At 46.4% G+C, this 24,987-nt stretch overlaps 1 protein-coding gene across 2 annotated transcripts; it reads left to right on the top strand.

The window, feature by feature from the left end:
- Nucleotides 1-629: 629 nt before the first annotated feature.
- Nucleotides 630-24,884, top strand: SYMPK (symplekin scaffold protein). 2 transcript variants are annotated; one of them, XM_061597049.1, is made up of 27 exons: nucleotides 630-735; nucleotides 1,221-1,385; nucleotides 2,793-2,858; nucleotides 3,863-3,916; nucleotides 4,160-4,233; nucleotides 4,397-4,523; nucleotides 5,582-5,831; nucleotides 6,529-6,699; nucleotides 7,770-8,009; nucleotides 8,132-8,286; nucleotides 8,652-8,802; nucleotides 9,651-9,867; nucleotides 10,764-10,914; nucleotides 10,997-11,232; nucleotides 11,422-11,503; nucleotides 12,225-12,338; nucleotides 13,328-13,475; nucleotides 13,991-14,151; nucleotides 14,270-14,378; nucleotides 14,591-14,691; nucleotides 15,787-15,877; nucleotides 16,058-16,159; nucleotides 16,710-16,897; nucleotides 17,495-17,671; nucleotides 22,737-22,877; nucleotides 23,913-24,224; nucleotides 24,547-24,884. In XM_061597049.1, exons 2-27 carry the CDS (start codon nucleotides 1,272-1,274, stop codon nucleotides 24,748-24,750), a joined length of 3,936 nt encoding a protein of 1,311 aa, XP_061453033.1. In that variant the 5' UTR covers nucleotides 630-735; nucleotides 1,221-1,271; the 3' UTR covers nucleotides 24,751-24,884. The 2 variants fall into 2 exon arrangements, with proteins under 2 accessions (XP_061453033.1, XP_061453032.1); XM_061597048.1 differs by lacking the exon at nucleotides 630-735 and adding an exon at nucleotides 742-879.
- The last annotated feature ends 103 nt before the right edge of the window (nucleotides 24,885-24,987 follow it).

A 24,987-nucleotide genomic window follows, 5' to 3' on the forward strand; every position in this document is an offset into this window, starting at 1 on the left:
ACTTTCATGAAGTTGACATTTGAGGGAGGAGAAAGGGAGACGTTATTGACTAAATACATCAATGTAAATGCCACCTTTGCCTGTCATTCGGGTTAAATAAAACAAGAAGGAGCTTATTACAAAAGGATACGTCTGTATAAAGTCTAACCTGAGGTTTAGGGAAGTAAAATGTGATTATGGGGGTGAGGCCTTTTTTATATCCATGAATACCAAGCACGCATATATGCAGCACAATCCTATGCATGGTTACTCAAAAGGAAGTGCTAGTATATTCAGCTTTGATTACAATGATTTACTTTCCAAATAAAACAGTTAAAACCAATTACCAAAAAGCCTGCCAAAAATCCCCAAATATGGTTTACTCCCACATAAGCACTGCAGGTCGAGTGAGAGAAACGAGTCTGAACCTGTGGGACGCCACTTCCCAGCATTCTTGGCGGCGGATCCCGAAGTTTATGTAACTTCCAGCGCTTACACGTAGGCAAACGTTAAAAAAAGCGCCTCGAGGAAAAACTACATTGCCCATAAATCCTTGCAAGCAGCGCCTGTCCTTGATAGGTTGAAAACGGGCTGTGCCCGCCCCAGGGCTGCCTACCGCGAGTTCAGTGTGTTCACACCCACCTTCTGCTATTAAGTGGTAAGAAAAGGGGGTGGAGAGAGAAAGAGAGAGAAAAATCGCCTTTTGAATAAAGAAAACTACATTGCCCGTGAGGCTTTGCTCCGTGCGCATGCGTGGTAGGTGATAATTAAAAAGAGGAGGAAGTTGGGTTTGCAAATATGGTGGCTTTGAAGAGACCCGGTTAAAAGAAAGAAAAGTAAAGAAAGTAGTCCGATTCCTTTTCCTGAGATAAAGGGATTCCGCTTGGTGTGGCTCTGTCGGTAAGAGGAGGTTGATATGATTGTAAAAAAAAGAAGAGGCAGGCTTGTGGGGGGGGGTGCTAGTGGTTGTCATGGCGACGGAAGGGGTAGTCAGCCGGGGATGGGGGTGGGCTGAGGGGTGAAAGAGCAACAGCTCGTGGGGGTGCTGAATGGGGCAGAACTAGGATTTTCCATAATAACACGATTGGGGAAATACTTGTACCGGTGTTTGCACTAACAGGCCTGAACAACCGAGTTTTTTTTGCATAACCTTGCCATTTAAGGCTTGAAAAGATTCCCCCATCACCACCCCGAGGTGAAGACTGCTTGCTCTAATCTCACCCTGTATGCTTCCTTTTTAGGCCTCACTCTGGCTAGCGATTGCACACCCAACGGATTGAGTGTGGGCAGCCATGGCAAACATAAGCAGCATGGGAGACTCAGGCCTTTCGCGCATGAGCATCGCGTCCCAGTTCTTTGCTGGGGAGGAGACGACTGGAATAGACACCATGACTACCTCAGAGAGGGTAAGATTGCCGAGGTGTGGAGTTTTGTGATGAAATGACTTTTTTTAAATGAAACTGAGCTGAGGATCGGGGTCTACATGTGGGTCAAAACACTGTTGACAGTTTTCAAGCCTTGGAACCAGAGGTGTGGAGGGCCCTCCGTGTGTGGCATCTGGAAAGGCAGAAAGCAGTGAACCAGGACACCTTTCCCTCTCCTCACCCTCCGGGGTCTATCCTATATTCATATGTTTTTCTGATAAAGGCGTGCTTTATGAGTTTGTCTTTCCCATTTCTGCTGAGGGAAGACTAATGCCCTAGTTTATTATTTATTTAAAAGGCTTATATGCTGTGTTTCAAAACAACTGTGTTTCAAAGCAGTTAACAATTGCTAAAATACATCAATAATCAAAACTGCAACAATTAAACTGTTGAATCTGGTTACAGTTAGGCAAACAAAAAGACCAAGGACACAATCCATACCCCTGAATTGCCACGCTGTGAGCAGTGAATGGGATCCCCTCTCCAGCCTAGAACAACTCCATTGGCCCCTGCCTGCTGAGTGGTGCTAGTGTCACTCCACTGTTGTGAAAGTCCCCATTCCACCCCCTGAAAGTGTAGGGCAGGCCAGAGTATCCCTGGCAGCCTTGCCACCGACAGTAGCCTGTGGAAAGCCCCAAAACAGGTCATTGTGAGGGAGGAGCTGAGCAAGCCTAAGATCTGCTGGATCCAAACCTAGCCCCACTGCCATCACTTGATGGTTTGGGGCCCGATGACTATGGCAGCTCGTGCTTGTGCAGTCTTTTGCCTGCACTCCCACCTTCTTGTCCCAGCCAGTGTGATCAGTGGGGCTGTAGGTGCAGCAGTTTGTCATGCCCCAGTGCTGCCCAGCTGAGGTTTGAAATGCTCTGTGAAATGGGCTAAAACCAGCATGCTACACATGGCCCACTCATTCCAACTCAACCGCTGACCTTACATGTTAATATCCAAAGGCCATTCTAAAAAAAAATGCCTTTAGAGCTTGTTTCAAAGAGGTCAATAACAGTACATGTCTGACTTCCATCAAAATTGAGTTCCATAAATTGGGGGGTTACCACAGAAGAGGCCCTGTTTCTTGTGCGCACCAGCTAAATAGCTTTTACTAGCTGGCACCTCAACAGGGCCTCCGAAAGAGATCTTAGTTGTGCAGAAGAATCCAGATCTTTACAACAATACAAAACATTGTCCTATTTTTAAAAATAGAAAGCTGGGCCATTCTCAGTTTCTATTTACAGCTTTTAATACCTCTCTCCCCCCCCCCTTTATGGTGGGTCAATGCCAGGAATTTCTATGTATGTTTGTTTGCACATAGATTGTGATAAATGTTTCAGAAAATGCTTCTCTTGTATCTAAAATTGTTTTCTTCTTTCCTTTTTTTAAAAACTAACCTAGGTTGTGGATTTATTAAATCAGGCTGCTTTAATCAGCAACGATTCTAAAATCACAATTCTCAAGCAGGTGAGTGACATTGTTGCCTTGACATTCATAAGATCTTAGGTTTGAACCCTGAACGCTTTCTGGTTAAATGATCAGGCAGGGCTGTGTGCAGTTGGGCTGTATGAGGTCCACCTCTAGTCCGCCGGTCAGAAATGTTGGAACTGTGCTGGATGGTCTCTTAACCTGGTTTCCCAAAAAGCAGCTCCTTTTATATCTTTGCATTTGGATGGCTTCAGTACTCCAGATATAAGCTTGCTGCGTTTGCAGACTCCTAAGAATCTTTTCATTTTTCTTTCAAAGATCTTTGTTGAGAAAAGCAGCTCTCCTTAAAGGATTGGAAATCAGAAAGGGGGCTGAATTATGCTTCCACTAGTTACAGAACCAGATGAAGAGCATGCCCCAGCTTGGCCTGGGACCTCCAAGTAGGAGTGATTCTCAGAAAATAGTCCTGACAGGTGTTTTGTAGGGTGAAACAAATAAAATAGCTTTCTCCCCGATCATGGCAATTTCATCTACCAGTGGTGGCCCCTAGCCGAGTGAGTTTGCTCCTCCTCCCCCAAAACCGTCTCTTAAAAGCAGGAGCCCCGCAGCTGATTTTTCTTTCCAATAAAATCAGTCTTGTAAAAATGATGCTGTTGTGCACAAGGCGGGCTTAAAATGAAGTCATCCTGCAGTCTGTATATGTCTTTATATGCAACTGGATAGTGAAGGCACTTTAAACTGCTTTGGAATAGGGTTCATGTGTGTGAGGACATGGGAGTGTTTCTCAATTTGGGGTCTGATGAATTAATCTGCCTCTAAGTAGTTAGGGACTCTGGATCATGTAAACATCTCTCTCCCATGACCTGGTACCCAAGATGATCGTTGGGAAGAGGAAGCTGCGGGTCTTGTTGGCGAGACTTGATGGCTGGCATGTAGGGAGTTGTCAGATTGCCTGATGATAACACCACAAATGTTCTTCTCTTTTTCCTTTCCTACTTGGCAATGTTATCTGTCCTTCCCCCCCTCCTCCCTTTCTTTCTCAGGTCCAGGAATTGATTATAAACAAGGATCCCACATTGCTGGATAATTTCCTGGATGTGAGTATTGCTTGGCGAAGATGTGTAGGGCCTGTGCTAGAAATAACCTTTTCCCCACCGTCTGTGCCCTGTGGTTGTTCATGCCCGTAAGGGCTTGGAACAGCCTCCGGTCTTGCCCTGTTCTGTTCATTGTGTTCTGGCCTGGCCCGGCTCAGAGGCAAATGGGGCTTGTCTGCCTGTTGTTGGCAGGCCTGAGGCCCAAGAGAGGCCGGCTCTGACTTTCTCTTTACTTTTGCATTGCAGGAGATCATTGCCTTCCAGGCAGACAAATCTGTAGAGGTGCGGAAGTTCGTCATCGGGTTCATAGAGGAAGCCTGGTACGGCAGATGTAGCTTTGCCATCCTAGCTATTGGCCTCTTCCCTTTTCTGGGCCCTGGGGATAATGGTGTTTGGGCTGGCCCCCGAGTGCTCCCTGCTGGGGGAGTTTGGGGCCATTTCGTTCCTTTCCCTTGATCTGAATCTGCTGCCTCTCACCTCTAGCAAACGGGACACTGAGCTGCTGCTCAAGCTCATTGCTAACCTAAACATGCTGCTGAGGGATGAGAATGTCAACGTGGTAAAGAAGGCCATCCTTGCCATGACTCAGCTCTACAAGGTGGCGCTGCAGGTGAGCTGCTCCTCTGGCATCACGCCTGTGCGGGGGAAGGAAATGATTCCTGCGGCCACCATAATTAACCAGGGCAGTGATCCCGAGGGCTGTCACTCACAGACCACTCAGGCTGTACAAAGCGCTCCTTCCAAGGACCTCATTTGAACGGGTTCCCTGATTATGATGCTGTGTCTCAGCTCTAAAGTATGCAAAATAAAAGTAGCGCCTTTGAGCATGTACAGAGTATGCTTCCTTCCTTGCTAAGTAACTGCAGCTAGGCCCTTCGCATCTGGGCTGATGCATAACAAAGTCTTCCAGAAGAGACAGTATAACTTCCAAGAAAGCATAAGCATGCCAGTACACTTCAGAAGCTTGGTACTGGTCCTCCGGCACTGCACACAAAATCGTGCAGATGCGCTTACTTTTAATTTTTTTCTCCCTGTTCACATCTCCCCATTTGCTCTTCCAAATGGAACCATGGTTAATAAGTTCTGTTACATTTTTTAGTACATGCAGGTTTGGGTGACAATTATTGCAGCAGTTATTTAGGTGGAGGAGTCATTTGCTCAAGGCTACCCACTGTAACCACGATTTCCTCCTTCTATCTCTCTCTCATCTCTCTCTGGCTGCCGTAACCAAGACACCATCACATTTCTCCCTCTTGCTGTGCCCCAGCTGGCTCTGGCAACTTTGTTTACATATCAGATGACCCCTGATTAGGGCTGCACAAATCGCTGAACTCTTCTCCCCAATTGTTGGCTTTCAGACTTGCACCAAGAACTTATTATTGCACTAGACTTATTTCTGCAGCCCAAAGGAAACTTTTTAAAAAATTATATATAAAGCTGAGATTCTCAGGCTACTGAATTTGGTTCTAGAAAACAAAACTCTCTGCTAACACAAATGTGAGTGTGGGTAAAAGAACACACAAAGGCAGGGTGGGATGGTGGCTTTAGAGCTGCTTTTTCTGAGCCCTTCAAATGTTCCCAATCTGCCTGGGCTGTGCCTCTGTTTCTACCTGCCTCTCAGACTTGAGGCTACTAATGAACCCGCCTCCCATGCCTTCCCGCCAACAGTGGATGGTGAAATCCAGAGTGATCAATGACATGCAAGAGGCCTGCTGGGAGATGGTGTCGGCCATGGCCAGCGAAATCATCCAGCTGCTGGATTCTGACAATGATGGGATCCGCACCCATGCCATCAAGTTTGTGGAGGGGCTGATCATCACCCTCTCGCCCCGCATGCCCGACTCGGAGGTGCCCAAGCGTCATGAGAATGACATTAGCCTTGACCGTGTCCCCGAGGACCACCCCTGCATCAAATACAGTAAGAGGGGGGGGGATGAGCAACGGCAGGGCTCCTCAGTGGCCATGCTGCCTGGGGCTGATGGGAGTTGTAGCTCAAAAAAGTAACTTTTCCAAGCTCTGCTACTGACCTAGAATTGGGGTTGGATTAACTGTTAGGGATCAGTGCAGACAAAAGGAAGTACTTCTTTACTCAGCGCATAGTTAAACTATGGAATTTGCTCCCACAAGACGCAGTAATGGCCACCAGCTTGGATGGCTTTAAAAGAAGATTAGACAAATTCATGGAGGACAGGGCTATCAATGGCTACTAGCCGTGATGGCTGTGCTCTGCCACCCTAGTCAGAGGCAGCATGCTTCTGAAAACCAGTTGCTGGAAGCCTCAGGAGGGGAGAGTGTTCTTGCACTCAGGTCCTGCTTGCGGGCTTCCCCCAGGCACCTGGTTGGCCACTGTGAGAACAGGATGCTGGACTAGATGGGCCATTGGCCTGATCCAGCAGGCTCTTCTTATGTACTTATGCAGAGCAGGAGGGTCACTGGACATCTTGGGGAGAGACCAAGCCTAACCTCTTGCTTGGGACTGTCTGCCCTTTGCCCCCTCCCCTCTCATCTGGATCATCTGCTGCGGATGCAGCCCGGCAAAGGTGGTGACTCCAAAATAACTTGATGTCTCTATCAACCCCTCCCCTCACCTGCTTTTCACCCGACTGTCCTCTCAGACGTTCTGTGGGAAGAAGGAAAGGCAGCGCTAGATCAGCTGCTGAAGTTCATGGTGCACCCGGCCATCTCTAGTATCAACCTGACTGCAGCGCTGGGCTCCTTGGCCTCCATCGCCCGCCAGCGGCCCATGTTCATGTCGGAGGTGATCCAGGCCTACGAGACGCTGCATGGTAAGCCTCCCAAGTTCATAGCATACGGGACTTGGGTATCTATTAAGAGTGATCTGAGCTAAAGTGGCTGTGATCCATTTTCGTAATTAGGACAATCCTTTAAAAATGAGATGTCTCCGTATGGCCTTGAGGTATTCCTGTCCCCCCCTTCCCCCCCCTCAGTATTTGGTCCAGGGGCACTGTAGCAATGTTTGCATGAACAAACAGTTCCAGAGTGTTTGATCGTTCAGACTGCCTTTAATAGGAGCTTCACTGCTTAATCAGTTTAGGCTGCAAACCTATGCTCCCTTAGCTGGAGAAGGTCCCCTGACCTCACAGCTTACTTCTAAGTATCTGTTAACAGGGTTGTGCTGTTCATCATTTAGCAGGGCCAAACTGAAAGGTGCCATAGGGATGTTGCAGAGGGCCAGGTGGAAATGAGGAGAGGGCTAGACTGTCAGTGCTTCTGCTTTCGTTTCCTCTAATAGAGTGCTTCTCCTTGGAAGGAATCTGGGCTCATCTCTGCTGCTGCTTCCTTTCCCTGAATGTATTCCGCAAAGCCTTGAAGACCTGGCTTTTCAGACAGGCCTTTGGGACTTCCGGGGAGGGTTAATTTTCAGGACTAACTGCCTATTACTCTGAACTGTTATCATTCCTATTTATAGTTTCCTTGTTATATTGTATTTTATGTGTATTTTATTGTGCTGCATTTACTGCAACTGATTTGTACGTCGCCTAGAGTGGCCGTTGGCCAGATAGGCGACACATAAATTAAATTATTATTATTATTATTATTATTACAGACCCTCTCGGGTATTGCTGAGATTTGCAGAGGAGGCCCTCTTTCTAATTCCACTGCTCTCAGAAGCTATGGGGAGGTGGCATTCTCTGTGGTGGCTCTTAAGTTACGGAATGTCCGCCCCACAGAGGTGCATCTGGCACTTTCATTAGACAGCTTCCATTGCATGCCGAAGACACATCTCTTCACACTGGCTTTTGACACCTACTAGTGAAGGGCAGGTGAATTTAGTAGTAGTAATAGCAATAATAATGTCTCTGTTGACTTATTTCCTGTGTCCTCCTCCTGACAGCTAACCTCCCTCCGACACTGGCCAAGTCCCAGGTGAGCAGCGTGCGGAAGAACCTCAAACTCCACCTGCTGAGTGTCCTGAAGCACCCAGCATCCGTAGAATTCCAGGCCCAGATCACCACCCTGCTGATGGACCTCGGCACTCAGCAGGCCGAAATTGCCCGCAACATGCCCAACCTGAAGGAACTCCGCAAGCGCCCGCGGGACGAGGGCGATCCTGCCTTGAAGAAAATGAAGATTGGTGAGTTGGCAAAGGAGGGGCAGGAATGGTCTGTTGGAGGGACGGAGTCATTTCCAAATGCTGCAGCCGTGTAGCACCTGTCCCACTGCATCTCTCTCTCCATCTCTCTTTCCTGGCTGCAGAGCCATCTCTTGGGGAGGATGATGAGGACAAAGACCTGGAGCAGGTGGCAGTGCCAGCCCCCAAGTCCTCCATTCAAGTCAGCACACAGTCAGACACCGACATAACGGCTGAGTTTCTGCAGCCCCTTTTGACTCCAGATAACGTGGCCAACCTGGTGCGTGTGCCAAGGTTTAGCTGGCGAAAAAAGCTCTTTCCTTGGTCGTGCTTGAATCCTCTTCTGTGTTGGGAGGGAAAATCTTTTTGCTGAGAAGGTCTTAGACTTTGGGCATTTCTGGTGGACGAGGGGGCAAGAGGAGGACCTTCAGCTTGGTCACAGGATGCACATCCTAGAAGCAGGATAAGTGTGCGCCCCTTGGCTGAAGTTAGCCTGACGCTCCTTATCCTTTGCTTGTGGAAGTTGGGTGAGTGGAGATGTGGGGCAAGTTTTGCCCTTTTTAGTAAGGTTTGTCTGTTTTCCTGCTTGGCTGTGACGTTCTGGGCCCTCTCACCGTCTTTTGCTCAATGTCTTTCTGCCCCCAGGTGCTCATCAGCATGGTATACCTGCCTGAGAACATGCCTGCTTCCTTTCAAGCGACCTATACCCCAGTGGAATCAGCTGGCACTGAGGTGCAGATCAAGCACCTTGCCCGGCTCATGGCCACCCAGATGACATCAGCCGGGCTGGGACCAGGTAAGTCCCCAAAGGAGAGTTCCTATGTACTTCAACAGCAGGTGTTGTGGCTCCAATCTCTGGGTGTTTGTGAGCAACGTATGGTGTGCGTGTTTGCAAGGTTAGGTTTGGTTCTTGGTTTCTCATGGGCCTGTAAAGAAAAATTAATTAGGGTGTGTGAAAGAGTGATTTTATAAACTGTTCCAAAAGCACAACTGAGTGGATTTAGTTCAGTGATGAGGAACCTTTTTCATTCCAAGGGCTGCATTCCGGTGTGGGCAGATTTCAGGGGCAGTGGTGGATGGAGCTATGGGCATGACTCTTACTTTGTACAGTAGGCTTTACACCAGTCACACAAAAGCCAGAGTTTTCTACACACCATGCAAGCGAGAGGCATCATCCCAGCTCAAGCCCACGTTCCGGCCAGGCAAAAACGCTCAAAGAGGGCTTGAAGCAGGGCCAATGAGGGGCATGGCTTTGGAAGAGGCCTGAGGGCCAGATGAAGAGGCCTGGAAGGCCACTTCTGGCCCCTGGACCTAAGGTTCCCAATCCCTGATTTTATTCCTCAAGTACTCGTTGTTGTATCGTAACGGTATGGCATGTTAATTCCTTATACTATACGTTATTACCAAACCCAACAATAAAACTGAAGCACATACTGATAATCCAGTAAACATTTGTAGTCATTTCTGTTTCTGCTGAATATTTTTCTTGTAAGTGGGGTGGGAACTGTCCATACTTGTAGAAATTCTCCACCCTGAAGCCAGAAGAGCAGTTCAAAAAGGGGTGAATTTGGGGCACAGGAGAATGCGTGCTTTGCCAGGTTATAACTCTCTCTCTCTCTCTCTCTCTCTCTCTCTCTCTTTCAGGTGTAGAGCAAATCAAACAAGTGAAGGAGTCACTAAAAGAGGAGAAAATAGCCAAACCCGAAAGTGTGCTGATCAAGCGGCGTTTGTCTGCACTCAACCCAGGCCAGGCCATTTCCGTGGTGGGAGCTCAAGGCTCCACCTCACCCAGTGTCGTGGAGCCAGGGGTGCCACAGGCCAAGCGACGCCCAGAACCAATCATCCCTTCCACCCAGCCCAGGTGAGAGACAGCAAAGGCCATGTGTCCCTTAAGGGGGAGGGTGTATATGAAAGAGATGGAAATGGGTTCACTCAAGGAATGATACCAGGGTAATAGGAGTCCAGGAGACAAATCAAGGCCGCAACATGGACACAATGGGCTGTAGCTAGTTCTAGTCCTACTCAGAGTAGACCTATTGAAATAAATGGCCATGACTAAGTTAGGTCCAATAAATTTTACTACTGTTAGTAAAATTTAGTTGGATACAGCCCAATGTTCTGAGCTCACCTAAGGTCATAGATATATCTATGAAAACTGGAGATTTGTCAGGTGTGAAGAACAATGCTTATTTTTAGAAAAAGTTGGAATTATGTCTTCCCCTGTTTGCTCCTGCCTCTATTTCCTTTCCCTTCATCTTCTGTCTTGTTTGTGCCTCTTTTTTAGATTGTAAGCCCCTTGGGACAGGGACCAGGGCTCTGTTCTTTTTTAAACATACCATATATGTGGATGGTGCTAAATAAAAAGTCAGTACAGCCTCCCAAGGCTGTGGCTGCCACTGGCCACCTGCTGCTTTCCTGGGCTGGATTAAGGGCAAAGGGCAACTGCTTGGAGCCACTACTCATCCTTGGGGGAGTCTCTTTTGACTTCATGAATCCCTTCCAGAGGTCACCTTGCAGCTTTTGTTTCCAGCAGCTGGAGGTTCTCCAGATTTCATGAGCTGTGTTCTTATAGTTCCAATTTCACTGCATATTTGGAAAGAGTTTCCCCAGATCCCTGCAAAGAGGACATAGTACATCAAGCACCAGGACTTGGCAGCCACAAGCACGCTGTATAAGTGTCCTGTTCACTTGCGTTCCTTCTCTGTTCAGCCTTCAGAGGCTGATGGTTTTTGCTTTTGTCTTCCTGCCTCTTTTCAGGTTGGCTGGTGCCAGTGGCCGCAAGAAAATTTTCCGCCTGAGTGATGTGATCAAGCCTCTAACGGACGTGCACATGGACAAGCTGAAGCTGGCAGCTGTGAAGCGGATCCTGCGCTCTGAGAAAGCTGTGGCCTGCAGCGGGGCAGCCCATGTAAGTGTGTTTGCAGTCTTGTCATGGTAGGTGCCCGATTTAGTTTGGTATGTTCACCTCACTCTTGGCTTTCTTCCTACAGGCCCGGGTGAAGATCCTCTCATCTCTGGTGACCCAGTTTGAGGTCCCTCTGAAGAGCGAGGTGCTGACCTTCATCCTGGACGATATCCGCAACCGCCTGGACTTGGCCTTTGCCTGGCTGTACCAGGAGTACAATGCCTACCTTAGCCAGTACCCCTCTGGCTCACTTGACAACTATGATGAGTGCCTCATCGGACTGCTCTCTGGTCTGCAAGAGAAGCCTGACCAAAAAGATGGGTAGGTAGTTGGTCGAGAGAGGTAGGGTGTGTGTGGAGGTGTGTGTGTGTGTGTGGGTGGTTGCCAGGCATCTCGAACGCAGAAGAGTAAACTACAAAATGATAAACATTATATACTTTTATTTCTTTCTGTTTTTTTCCTCTAAGGTCTTAGTTGTGATCAAGCCTGTTTCTATTTTTCCCTGCACAGGATCTTCACCAAGGTGGTACTTGAGGCCCCGCTGATCACTGAGAGTGCCCTGGAAGTGATCCGGAAGTACTGTGAAGATGAGGTATGCTGGGGTTCATCTTAAAGCACCCTCTGTAGCCTCAGGAGATTGCAAGGAAGGAAAACCTGCTGCAACCCTGGAGCTGGCCAGAACAGCAGACTTGACACATTTTAGGGCAATTATAAAAGACCCTCCTATCAGTAATTCCCAAACTATAAGAAGCATAATTAATGCTTCTGGGACCCCCCTAATATCCACCCGGAAAAGACACTGCTATTGTGTATGTGGGGGATTTGCTGTTCTGACCTTGTCTCCTTCCAACTTTCTCCCATTTTGCAAAAGCATCCCTACTTAGTTGTCTGGAGTTAGGCAAGTAGATATTTATGGCCTGTTGGAAACATGGCGTGAGTCTCTCCCTCTCTCCCTCTCTCCCTCTCTCCCTCTCTCCCTCTCTCTCTCCCTCCCTCTCTCCCTCTCTCCCTCTCTCCCTCTCTCCCTCTCTCCCTCTCTCCCTCTCTCCCTCTCTCCCTCTCTCCCTCTCTCCCTCCCTCCCTCTCTCTCCCTCTCTCTCCCTCTCTCTCCCTCTCTCTCCCTCTCTCTCCCTCTCTCTCCCTCTCTCTCCCTCTCTCTCTCTCCCTCTCTCCCTCTCTCTCTCTCTCTCCTACCTACTGCAGGTTAAAATTTTAAATTGTGACTTTTCCCCAAGCAGACAGCTCCTTGCAGATTTTTTTCTGTCTGAAACGCACACTGCCCATGTTCAGAGCTCCTTTTGTGACTCTTGCAGAGCCGGACGTACCTGGGCATGTCAACTCTTCGGGACCTGATCTTCAAGCGCCCATCTAGGCAGTTCCAGTATCTGCATGTTCTTTTGGACCTCAGCTCCCATGAGAAGGACAAGGTGAGTCATGAGTCCTGAACCAGCCTATTTTGTGTTCCAGAGTGTAGATACTTTGGCGCAGCTTGAAACTGTTGGGTAAACTGCAAACCACTCTTAACTGACCAGGGTGCCTAAAGGATCACCTGCTCTTACATGAAGTTATCTAGTTACTAAGATCCCCTTGAGAGGCCTTTCTTTGTTCCCTTCTACCATCCAAAGTCAGGTGGGTGGTGACTGGAGGGAGGGCCTTTTCAGTTGGCACCTTGTTTCTAGAACCTCGTAGAGAGGTTATCTGGTGCAATCATTATTATCACTTTGGTGCCTGGTGAAAAACGTTTTATTTCCATAAGAAGAGCCCTGCTAGATCACGCCAGAGGTCCATCTAGTTCAGCATCCTGTTCTTGCAGTGGCCAACCATCTGCCTCTGGGAAACCCAAAAGCAGGACCTAAGTGAAACAGGCCTTTTAAATTTCATTATCAGTTTTATGCTGGAATTTTTAACTGCTTGCTATGATTTGTTTAATGGATCTTATTGTGTTTTTATGTTTGTCTTGCAAAAGTTGCTCTGAAAGCTGTGGCTGGAGAGTGAATAAAGAATTTTAATAAAATAAACAAACTGACCAGTGCTGGGCAACAGATAGCGGACTTTGTGATACTTTGAACACTTTTCGGACATTATGCCCTTAGAAAAGGCTGTATCCCTAGTTGATCAAGGTGATTGAGAGCCTTGGTAGTCCCAGTCCCTTAAAAATGGACTGTGGTTCCTATGAAGAATTGTGAAGCTCAAAATGTTGATCTCTGTTTTGGTTTTCTATTGTTTCTGAGCTGTTTTATCTCCAAACCTTTTAAAGTTATTGCCTTTGTGCTCCAGTGTCAACATTTCTCAAATGGAACTTGTCCACAGGGAGAGAGGGAACCCAAGAACATTTTTTTTTTAAAAAAGAAACAATGGAGTTGATTTGTGAAACTTCCTGACCCACTTTGTGCTGCGCCTGCCTCCTCAATCCCAGGTTCGCCAGCAAGCGCTCTTGTTCATCAAGCGGATGTATGAGAAGGACCAGCTGCGGGAATATGTGGAGAAGTTTGCACTGAATTATTTACAGCTTCTGGTCCACCCCAATCCTCCCTCCGTCCTTTTTGGCGCCGACAAAGATACAGGTAACTCGGCTGGGCTAGATTAAGCTGTGGCTGTGGGCGCATGGCTTGGCCAAAAATAGTCACAGGAGCACATTGAAATAGAAGTAGCCCCATCACCTACTTAGTCAGAAAGCCTCACATGTGAAATTTCTTCCTATGCGGAGCCTTCACCATGTGACAAAACAATGCACGCGTCACACGTGGCAAGTGATGGTGGGCACTTTTCCCTGTGTAGGAACGGCATCACTGTGTGAAACAGGCCCTTATTTAGGCCCATAGTTTTCCCCCCTCATCTAACATGAACTTGGGATGAGATTCTTCCTATTTCACGTCTCTCTTTCCATAGTTTCAGTGAATGGCAAAGGCTAATCTCTGTGGTATTCAGCACCTCACACACTCTTTGGTGCCTTTCGATTGGGTGTTTTTTGTTTGCTCCCCATCATAATCCGTCGTGGAACACAGCATAAAATTGCAGAGATGTTTCCTGGATGCTGCACCCCTGGTCTCCTCCTTTCCCAACCTCTTTTGCCTTGCAGAAGTGGCTGCTCCCTGGACAGAGGAGACCATCAAGCAGTGCCTCTACCTCTACTTGGCCCTCCTTCCCCAGAACCATAAATTGATCCATGAGCTGGCATCTGTGTACACAGAGGCCATCGCTGACATCAAGCGAACCATCCTCAGAGTTATTGAGCAGCCGGTGAGTGGGCTTGAGGGGTCTTTAGTGTGCATCCTACTTCAGAGGTGGCTCTCTTTTTCTCAAAATCTGTTTTTATCCCTCAATCCTCCTCTTGTGTCCCCTTCCCAATCTCCTGCAGATCCGTGGAATGGGAATGAATTCTCGGGAGCTGCTCAAGCTGGTTAAAAACTGCCCCAAAGGTGCAGAGACTCTGGTGACCCGCTGCTTGCACAGCCTCACAGATAAAGGTATAAGCAACATTTCTGCGTTCCATTATTTAGATGCTGTTCTACCCCATGGCCTCATCCCGGCTTACGGCAATGCCATCCAAATGGCTGCTTCTGACAAATACTGTAGAACTAGGATATAGGCTATCCAGGGGGAGTTGTATTGTCAAAAGTAGTCCAGGTCTGATGACTGCAGTTCTGTCACACGATCTAACATAATTTTCTTCACCCAGTTCCTCCATCTCCAGAGCTTGTGAAGCGAGTTCGAGATCTCTATAACAAGAGGCTCCCGGACGTCCGATTCCTTATCCCTGTTCTCAATGGCTTGGAAAAGGTACTCTTTGAGACCCAGTATGCAGCTAGCTTATGATCTGTCACCCTGCCGCCATTCCCTCCGTGGTTATCATTTTGATCTTGAGCCTTTTCAGTTAACATTTTCAGAAGGCTGTGGAAAGAGAGTGTCTTTCCAGGTTATTTGGAAAGAAGGAAGGGCAGCAAATGGTAAAGTGTTAGGAATCTGAATTGCTTTTCTTTCTTGTTGATGTGCACACTGCAGTGAACCCAGGGTAAACTTAAGATTTGACAGAAGGAAAGTGGAGAAAGCAGGGATTGTGCAAAAGGGATACTAAAGGTTTACTGTTCAGTCTCCTCTCTTTTGTACTGACATAAAAAAGTAATTCAGGGGGAAACTTTGTAAGAAGTGGGGGTTGAGAAGAGGCTTAATGAATGAGAGGGAGTAGGTTTGAGTGGCAGAGAGGAGAGGAGCAGTGTGGAAGATGGCACAAGGATGGAATGGAAGGGAAAAGAACCCCAGAGATATGTATATGCGTATCACATTTATATTCCACCTTTCCTCCAAGGTACTCAGTGTGGTGGCATATAAACATAGTTCCCGACCTCCATGTTTTGAAAATGAAATAGACTGCCTTCAAGTCAATCCTGACTTATGGAGACCCTATGAATAGGGTTTTCATGGTAAGCGGTATTCAGAGGTGATTTACCATTGCCTCCCTCTGAGGCTGAGAGGCAGTGACTGGCCCAAGGTCAATAACCCTGTGAGGTAGGTTAGGCTGAGAGACAGTGACTGGTCACCCAGCAAATTCTGTGTCAGAGCAGGTCCCAGTCTGACACTCTAACCACTACACCATACTGCCTCCACATGTCAGCTCTGCACATGCTCTTTCAGGTCAGAATGTTGAAGGCTGGAAGGCTTGGACTCCATCTTCAGTATGGGCAAGGGAAACAAGTGTGTGCTCTAGCAACTTGCATAAAGGATGCCGTGTCCTGTAGTTCAGTCCCCCCAGCTTCCACAAGTATGCCCCTTCCCTGTGTAGGGTGCCTCATGTCTGATGGTGCTGTAGGGCTCTTCGCTGGGAGTGCGGTCAATTGCGATGCACATTTTTGCCAGTCATTTTTGTTTCGTTTCCAGAAAGAGGTGATCCAGGCCCTGCCAAAACTCATCAAGCTGAATCCCATTGTTGTGAAAGAGGTTTTCAACCGCCTGCTGGGAACACAACATGGTAGGCCACAAGCAGATTTAGAGCTTCTCTGGTGGATCTCCTCAGCTGCTTTTGACCGCCTATTCCAAGGATGGGGGGTGGGGGAGAGAAGTTCGTAAGAGATCAATTTAATGGCTGATTCTGTCCATGGCTGATCTCTTCACCTGCAATGCTCATTCTCTCTCGCTACAATTCCAACAGGAGAAGGGAACTCTGCAGTTTCCCCTCTGAATCCTGGGGAATTATTGATTGCCCTCCACAACATTGATTCCACCAAGTGTGACATGAAGTCCATCATCAAAGGTAAGGCTGCCTTTGTTTATATTGCAATGTGCCCTCCACTTGGATTAGTTCTTTGTGGATGCAGTTAAAGATGGTTTCTGAGGACTGTAACACCCTGAAGCCTCTACGGCCACAGTTGCACTCCACGGGGGCAGAATTGGGTTGCCTGTTTAGAATCCTCCCAGCATCTCTCCTCTTCTGTGTGTTCAATATTTCTGGCTGCCATGGTTGCAAAAACTAACCACCCTCAAACATGTGGGTTAAATTTCCCCATGTGTTTTTCCATTGGTATCATCCTGCAAGCTGCGTCCGTGGAGGAAATTCGTACACCAAAATTGGCTGTGATTCGTACTCTGGGGATGGCACCAGGGCCAGTGCTGGAGCTTATTTTATGTCCCAATCCTATGTACCTTTACTTGGAAGCAAGAATGTTGGCGTCCTCCTAACGAAACTGGGCTCTTTTCACCTCTATGGTTTCCTTGTGGCTCTGGTGCTTCCCCACCCGCTTTAACTAGTGGCGGCAGCTCTTGGCCTCTGCAGCAGCCGATCTTCTCCATTTCCCTGCTTGCAGCCACCAACATGTGCTTTGCCGAGCGCAACGTGTATACTTCGGAGGTGCTGGCTGTAGTGATGCAGCAGCTCATGGAACAGAACCCGTTGCCCATGCTCCTTATGCGGACCGTGATCCAGTCGCTGACGATGTACCCGCGCCTGGGTGGCTTTGTCATGAACATCCTCTCCCGTCTCATCTTGAAGCAGGTGAGAAGGCTGCCCAGAAGAGGCCTTGACCTGCCTTGTTCCTTCCTAGCAGTCAGGTTCTCGTCATCCAGCAGGCCCCCTCTTGGGCACAACAGAGGCTAGTGCTTCTGAGCACTGCTTTCACCCTTTAGGGGAACAGCTTTGGCACATCCGTTTGGGATGGGGGGGGTTGTTTCTTATTGCATGGCTGACTCTTCCCCATTCTATAGAGCCAGAAATATCTTTAGAGGGTGGGAGGAACAGCCCAGGACACAAGATGCAGTCAGGGCCACTGGTGTTCATGGATTAAAAAAGAATTGGACAGACTCATGCAGCATAGGACGATCTGTAGCTATTAAATGCAACAGACATGGACAGGCACACGATACCTCTAAATACTGGTTTCTGGGGAGGAAGCAATAGGGGAAGGCCATTGGCTTCATGCCCTGCTTGGGAATTGTTCAGAGGCATCCGGCTAGCAGCCACTGTTGGAAATAGGGTGCTTGACTGGATGGACCTGAGGCCGATGCAGAAAGGTCGTTCTTGGGTTCTCACCAGAGGGGCAAGACCCAGAGCAGGCTCTGGTTGCTGCTTTTAACTCTTTGGCTTCCTCCTCAGGTGTGGAAGTACCCCAAGGTCTGGGAGGGCTTCATCAAGTGCTGCCAGCGCACCAAGCCCCAGTCCTTCCAAGTCATCCTCCAGTTACCTCCTCAGCAGCTCAGCGCCGTCTTTGAGAAGTGCCCAGAGCTGCGGGAGCCTCTGCTGGCCCACGTCCGCTCCTTCACCCCACATCAGGTACTGCCCCAAACGGAGCTGAAGCTATAGAGGGCCTGGTCCTGCAGTGAATGGGAGGAGAGATGGTTTAAGTCGAATCAAGATCCAGGGTATCTAATCCTTGGTGGTGCCTGGCTTGGAGGTTGCCTTTTAACACTCAGTCTGAAAGAGTTACCCCTTAACCACACTTCCCAGTTCACAGTTTGAAGGTCATGTTATAAAGAACGGTGAGAGGTAACTTATTTATTCAGTTCACAGTTAAAATCCCACTAAAAGGGACAATATATTAGGATACAGGGAGCAGTTTATTGCAGTCTTTTGGTTCCTGGTCACAGTCTGTTCGAGGCTCCTCCCTGGAGAGGTACTGCTGATGGCAAAGACCCCACAGAAGCAGACCTTTCCTTCCACCTACTCACCTGCTTAACGCCTGGGGGCCCCTAGATACTGTTGGACAACCATTTCCATCATCTCCATCCATTGGCTACACTGACTGGGGTTGATGGGAGGTACAGTCGAACATCTGGAAGGCCACAGGTTCTCCAGCCTTCGTCTAAAGGGTGGGGCCTAGCAGACTTAGTTCTACCTTAAACCTGGTCCTTATAGAGAAGGTTAGCCCTGTGTATGCTGACCAATGCCAACAGATAAAAGCAAACCCAATACCACAGCAATTCCCTGAGTTCTTTACCACTTCTTGCATGCGTGCCTCACCATTCCAGAACGATAATTTTAAGAAAGACCTTAAAGTCTAAAACAGAGGGTTCCGATGAAGCTGAATGTTGGAAGATTCAGGACAGACGAAAGGGAGGACTGCTTCACACAGTGCATAGTTAAACTGTGGAATTTGCTCCCACAGGAAGTAACAATGTCCACCAAATTGGATGGATTTAAAACAGGATTATAGCAATCCATGGAGAATAAGCCTGTCAGGGACTTCTAGCCTTGATGGTCATGTTTTCCCTCCACTGTCAGAGACAGCACACCTCTGAAGACCGGTTGCTGGGAATCATAAGTGGGAAGAGGGCTGTTGCGCTCAGGTGCTGGTTGTGGGCTTCCCACATAGGCGTCTCGGTGGCCACTGGTAGAACAGAATGCTGGACTAGATTGGCCATTGGCCTGATCCAGCAGCCAGGCTCTCATGATGTTCTTCTGGGTTTCTTGCAAGAGGTAATACGGAACTGTTGTTTAATCAGTCCTTCTAACACTGAACTCAGGTGGTGAACATTAGGACTGTGGCCAAGGCAGGGCCATGGAGAAAAAAAGAAGGAAGTGTCAGCATGCTTGAAAGAATCCTCAGGCTTGCAGAACAAAACAACAACAAAAATCCCCAAATCTAAGGGTAGTGAAAAACCAATGAGGACAGGGCATGCTCTGCAGTTACAGAATGTAAGAGTAACCGAAGGAAAAGAAAAATGAAGCATTGAGGCAGGGGTGGAATGTCCTGGTCGGAGGGAATGACTGACTGGACCCATGAACAGAATCGCTCCTTTCAGGAGAGAGGATCCACAGCACCCTTTTGGCTTTCTCTATAGAGTAGAGGCCAGTCTCTGATACTCTACCAGACTCCAGAGTATTTAGCCTCCTCCCCAGTGGTGTCCTTGAATATGCTCCTTTACTTTTTCTCCTATAAGTGAGTGGCAGACATTTACTCCTGCAGAGAAAAATCAAGCACTACCATTTGGGAATACCATTGTGGTGTGGGCACAATTTGATCACTGTGCCAGGATTGGGTAGCCCGGGCCTCACTGACCAAATCCTGCAGAGGGCCACAATGGCACCGTCAAAGTCCTCACACATATTCCAAGAAGCACCCTAACTTTGTTCAGGCATTGTGCTTTAATAGAGAATTGCACCACAGGTAGAGAGTAGGGAGGCATGCATGCTGGCCTCACCTGCTCCATTCCTGACTGAGCGGGGTTTCTGTTAAATATGCTTAGAAACCTCCATGCAGTCAGCGATCCTGATATCACAGGGATCCTGATCACATGGAAATATAGGAACCTGTCTTACAGCAAATCAGACCTTTGGTCCATCTAGCGCAGTATTGTCTACACTGACTGGCAGCAACTCTCCAGAGTTTCAGACAAGGAGTCTCAACTCTACCTGGAGGTTCTGAGGATTGAACCTGGGACCTTCTGTGTGCCTACATGGAAGCTTCTTTTTTTTTATAATAATTTTTATTATTCAAATTTTTATAAAAACAAAAACAATACAACAGAAAAAAATAAAATAAAAAGAAAAACTTGACTTCCGATTTGTCACAGATCAGCTATAAGTATATAATATATATCAAACCTGTCTCCTAGAACATACGAAATTCACTTTTCTCCAAAGTCTGTCTTAATTAATCGTCAAATCCCATTATCATCATTTCATTTTTTTCTTTCAACAAAAAGTCCAAAAGAGGCTTCCATTCCTCAAGAAATGTATCTGTCGTTTTTTCTCTAATAAGACATGTCAATTTGTCCGTCTCAACTAAGTCCATTAATTTCAATAGCCATTCTTCCGTTGTTGGTATCGATTCCATTTTCCACTTTTGTGCATATAGTAATCTTGCTGCCGTGATCATATATAATATTATTCTTCCATATTTCTTTTCCTTTTGTTTATCCATAAAACCCAATAAAAAAAATTCTGGTTTTGACTGAATATTTATCTTTAAGATTTTTTGCATCATCCTACCTATCTGTGCCCAAAATAATTTTGCCTGTTTACACAACCACCACATATGATAAAAAGATCCTTCTTGTTGTTTACATTTCCAACATACATTAGAAACATTACTATACATTTTTGACAACTTTTCTGGAGTCATATACCAACGATACATCATTTTATAAAAATTTTCTTTAAGATTATAGCATAATGTAAATTTCAAACCTTTTTTCCACATATTTTCCCATTGATCCATTTGTATATTATAACCAAAATTTTTTGCCCACTTAACCATACACTCTTTTACTTGTTCTTCTTCCATGTCCATTTTTAATAAAAATTTATACATTTTTGCAATTATGCATTCATCATTTGTACACAAACCTATTTCAAAATCAGATTTATTTATTTCAAACCCATACATTTTCTTGTCCATTTTAAATCTTTCTAACAATTGTAAATAGGCAAACCATTGTAAACTATATCCTTCCTTTATTAGTTGTTCTCTCTCTTTCATTATATATTCACCATGCACATTTTCTAATAGTTCTTGGTAAGTTAACCATTTCTCTTTTCCAGCCATTTCTCTTCTATAAAATGCTTCTTGACTTGAAACACATAGTGGTATTTTCAAAAAAAACCTTGTTTTGTATTTATTCCATATATTCAACAAAGGACGTCTTATAAAATGATTATTAAAATCCACATTAACTTTTACTTTATCATACCATAGATATCCATGCCATCCCCACTTCAGGTTGTGACCCTCCAAATCCAATAATCTTTTATTCCTCAATAGAATCCATTCCTTTATCCAGACTAAGCAACAAGCAGCAAAATAAAGTCTCAAATTTGGTAATCCCAGCCCTCCTCTTTCTTTGGCGTCTTGTAATAATTTAAATTTAACTCTTGGTTTTTTCCCCTGCCAAACAAATTTAGAAATATCTTTTTGCCATTGTTTGAAAGGTAGATCAGAGGATATGACAGGTATTGTTTGAAATAGAAACATCATTCTCGGCAATACATTCATTTTTATTACAGATATTCTACCCATTAATGACAACTGTAATTTATCCCATCTTAACAAATCTTTCTTAATCTCTGTCCATAGTTTTTCATAATTATTATGAAACAACTTTGAATTTTTATTTGTCATAATGATACCTAAATATTTCACCTTTTCTTCTATTTTAAAATCTATCTTCTCCATTAACTCTTTTTGATCTCTTAAAGATAAATTTTTCACCAACATCTTCATTTCTTGATTATTGATCTTAAATCCTGCTAATGGTCCAAATTCTTCTAATTTATCCATCAATACTTTGATTCCTTCCAAGGGATTTTCTAATACAGTTATCAAGTCATCAGCAAATGCTCTCAATTTATATTCCTCTTTTTTTATCTTTATTCCCGAAATCCTTTTGTCTTGCCTTATGTCTCTAAGCAGCACTTCTAAAACCAGAATAAATAGAAGGGGGGACAATGGACATCCCTGTCTTGTACCCTTTTGTATTTCACATGAGTCCGTTAAATCCCCATTGACAATTATCTGTGCCTTCTGTGATGTATAAATCGATCTGATCCATTTTATAAAATTATCTCCAAAGTCCATTTGCTCTAGAACCTTAAACATAAATTTCCAATTCAAATTATCAAATGCTTTCTCAGCATCCAAGAAAATCAAAGCAGCTTGTATGTCATTTCATTGTTCTAGATATTCCAACACATTCAAAACATTCCTGACGTTATCACGTAATTGTCTTTTAGGTAAAAACCCCGCTTGATCTTCCTGAATAAATTGTTGCAATATTATTTTCATTCTTTCAGCCAAAATCATTGTAAAAATTTTATAGTCATTATTCAGTAAAGATATTGGCCGATAATTTTTTGTTTTAGTTAAATCCTACATGGAAGCTTCTAAACACCTGAAGACCTCTTTCAGACCTTTCTGCTTGGTGGCAGAAGATTGGGTTGTAAAGTGGGTGACCACACAGGGACGTTATGGGCAGGGCTGCTGTGCACAGCTCTGCACCCAATACTTACATTGCAGTTTCTCAGGATGGCAGGCATTTTGCTAGCTAGGAATGGGGGAGAGCTGGGTGGGATTTCCCCCCAAGTTTGTGAAATTCTTCCATAGATCAGTGGAAAACTTTCTACCCTTTGCCTGCAACAGTGTAATATATTAATTTAAAATGGATTAGCGTAACTCCTCTCTTTGAGAGAATACTTCCAAATGCAACTGCTGCAGCAGATCCAAATATGGGGGGTAGTATGTGTGGTTTTAACTGGGATTAATTGAATCCCAAATAAGTTTGCAGTTGTTCCTTGGTGTCTCCTCCCCTGGCCTGACAAGCAGGGGACCTTCACGTTAGTACTGTCTTGATTACTGATTGATCTGATGGTATGGGGGTCCCCTCTGCTTTTTCTCCACCAGCAAGCTCACATTCCCAATTCCACCATGGCCATCCTGGAAGCCAGCAACAAGCAAGACGTTGAAGTGAAGGAGTTGCAGCCATTGGAGGAGGTGCGGGGCACAGCCCCACCCAGGACGAAGGAGTTGAGGAGAGAGAAAGAGGTTAGAGCATGGAGTGGGTTCATTGCACTCAACAAATGCAGATGTTGCCAGGTTACAGTGACTTATATAGTGAGAATTCATTTTTGTGAGTGCTGGAACAGGACGGGGCAGGCAGGGTGGAGAGAGAACTGTGAGAAATAATTAACCTAGAGGGTCAATGGAGGTCTTAATGCAGAGGCTGGACAACTGTCTTTGGGGGGTGCTCTGAGTTTCCTTCATCAAAGAAGGGGTTGGATTCGATGGCCCACAAGGCCTCTTCAAATTGCTGATTCTATGACCCTCACAGTGTGCACCTTGAAAGTAAGCCCTACACTAAGTCTACCTGGGATTGCTTGACCATGAAGCTCACTGGCCAGCCTTGGGCCAGTCACTACCTCTCAGTCTAACCTACCCTCGCAGGGTTGTTGTGGGGATTAAATGAGGAGGGGGAGAACCATGTACACCACCTTGAGCTCCTTGCAAAAAAGGTGGGATATAAATGCAATAAATAAATAGTGTTTGATGGAACGAAGAGACTGGAAGGAGCACAGGGGGATGCATAGGGGGTAGAAAGAACAACTTTGGTCATGTGTAGCCAAAGTTTGCAAATGGGAACAAAAGAGCAAGGAACCTTTTTTTGCAAACCTGCACCGTCTGCCTACATTTGATCACGATATTCCCAGACAGGGTAGCTTAGTTCGATCTTGTAGACCTGCTTTTGATGCTAACAGGCTTTGTATAGTGTGCCTTTGCCATGTGTTTTGGAACATTTTTACAAGAGTGAAGCAGTGCTACCTTTCCTATAGGTGAGGTGGAAATAGAGGTCCAGCTCTATCAACCACAGAAAGTGGCCACTGGGTTGTATCCAGCTGAGTCCTACTCAAAATAGATTCAATGGGTCTGCTCTGAGTAGGACTTACATTGGATACAACCCACTGTTGGGAATCTGTGGCACTTACACCTCAAACTAGGGGAAGACTCTGAAGGGGTGGTGGAGAAGGAAGAAGAGGAGGAGCCACTTCCGCAGGGCCTAATACAGTTCCATTCCAATCCTAGGAAGAAATGGAGCCTCAGCCGCTCCTGCCTCGTTTGTCCCAGGATATGATTGCCCTGCGCTTGGCACAGGAAAAGGCCCTCAAGCGCCAGCTCGAAGAGGAGCAGAAGCTGAAGCAGCAGCAGCAACAGCAGCAGCCCCGTCCAGCAGTCCCACAAACCCCACTTCCTGCCGAGGAATCTGTGGACTTGCAGGAGGAGGTACCTGAAGCAGAGACTCCCACCATCTTCATCAGCATGCAGGAGGAAGATGAGAGCTTTGGTGGAGAAGGTTCCCTGTTGGATTCCAGCTTGGAGGGGCCCTGGCCAGCCAAGGTACCACCACCCCCTTTTCTTTTTTGCTTCTCTCTCAAGGGGCCATCAGCCTGCTTGTACTTTCACCTATGTGGAAGTATTGCGGTTCTGCCTTAGATTTCTGGCAATTCCCTGCCAAGAGGATCATACATGCAGTGTGTGCCACTTAAACTGGATCTGGTTCAGACAGACGTCCACGTGACAGCTTCCTTGCTGTTGGCCTCTGGTACAAGGGGGATCAGCTGAGTTTCTCTGCCTTTTTAGTTTGAGAGCAGCCACACTGAGGTTTGAGCAGGGCTTGGAGCTTCTGTACACTGATGGTTATTCTTTGGTCTCTCCCCAGGAGCTCCAGAGCAAGGAAGCAGCAGCCAGCAGCAGCTCAGATGAGGGATCCTCCAGTAAGCCCTCCACAGCCAAACAAGCAGCTCTCTCACCTGAGGAGCCTACACCAGACAGCCAGGCAGTTCCTGCTGCAGCAAGCTCACCTAGCCCACCAGAAGAGCAGTCAAAACCCACTGGAGAGCAAGAGCAGAAAATGGACAGCTGATGATTCAGGAGAAGGAAATCTTGAACAGAAAGAGACTTGGAATGATGGGGAAAAGGGGTTGGGTTAACTGGTAAAGGAAATAGAAGAAGAAATGGCAACGATTAGACTTCTAAATAAAGAATCTCATATCTCAATTGCTGGTCTGTCTGTATTGGAATTTTTTTCTTGCTTGTGTAAATAGGGTAGTTGTTTTTAATTCAGAAAAAGATATAAGGTAAAGAATATGTAAACTGCCTT

Source organism: Rhineura floridana, chromosome 15 (genome assembly GCF_030035675.1).
Source record: "Rhineura floridana isolate rRhiFlo1 chromosome 15, rRhiFlo1.hap2, whole genome shotgun sequence".
NCBI classification, from domain to species: domain Eukaryota; kingdom Metazoa; phylum Chordata; class Lepidosauria; order Squamata; family Rhineuridae; genus Rhineura; species Rhineura floridana.

What these genes read in the sequence shown, in the direction of transcription:
- SYMPK (XM_061597049.1), top strand. Translation starts at nt 1,272, where the DNA reads ATGGCAAACATAAGCAGCATGGGAGACTCAGGCCTTTCGCGCATGAGC. An exon ending in AAATCACAATTCTCAAGCAG is followed by an intron (nt 2,859 to 3,862) that starts GTGAGTGACATT and finishes TTTCTTTCTCAG; the next exon opens with GTCCAGGAATTGATTATAAA. An exon ending in CCACCCCTGCATCAAATACA is followed by an intron (nt 5,832 to 6,528) that starts GTAAGAGGGGGG and finishes CTGTCCTCTCAG; the next exon opens with ACGTTCTGTGGGAAGAAGGA.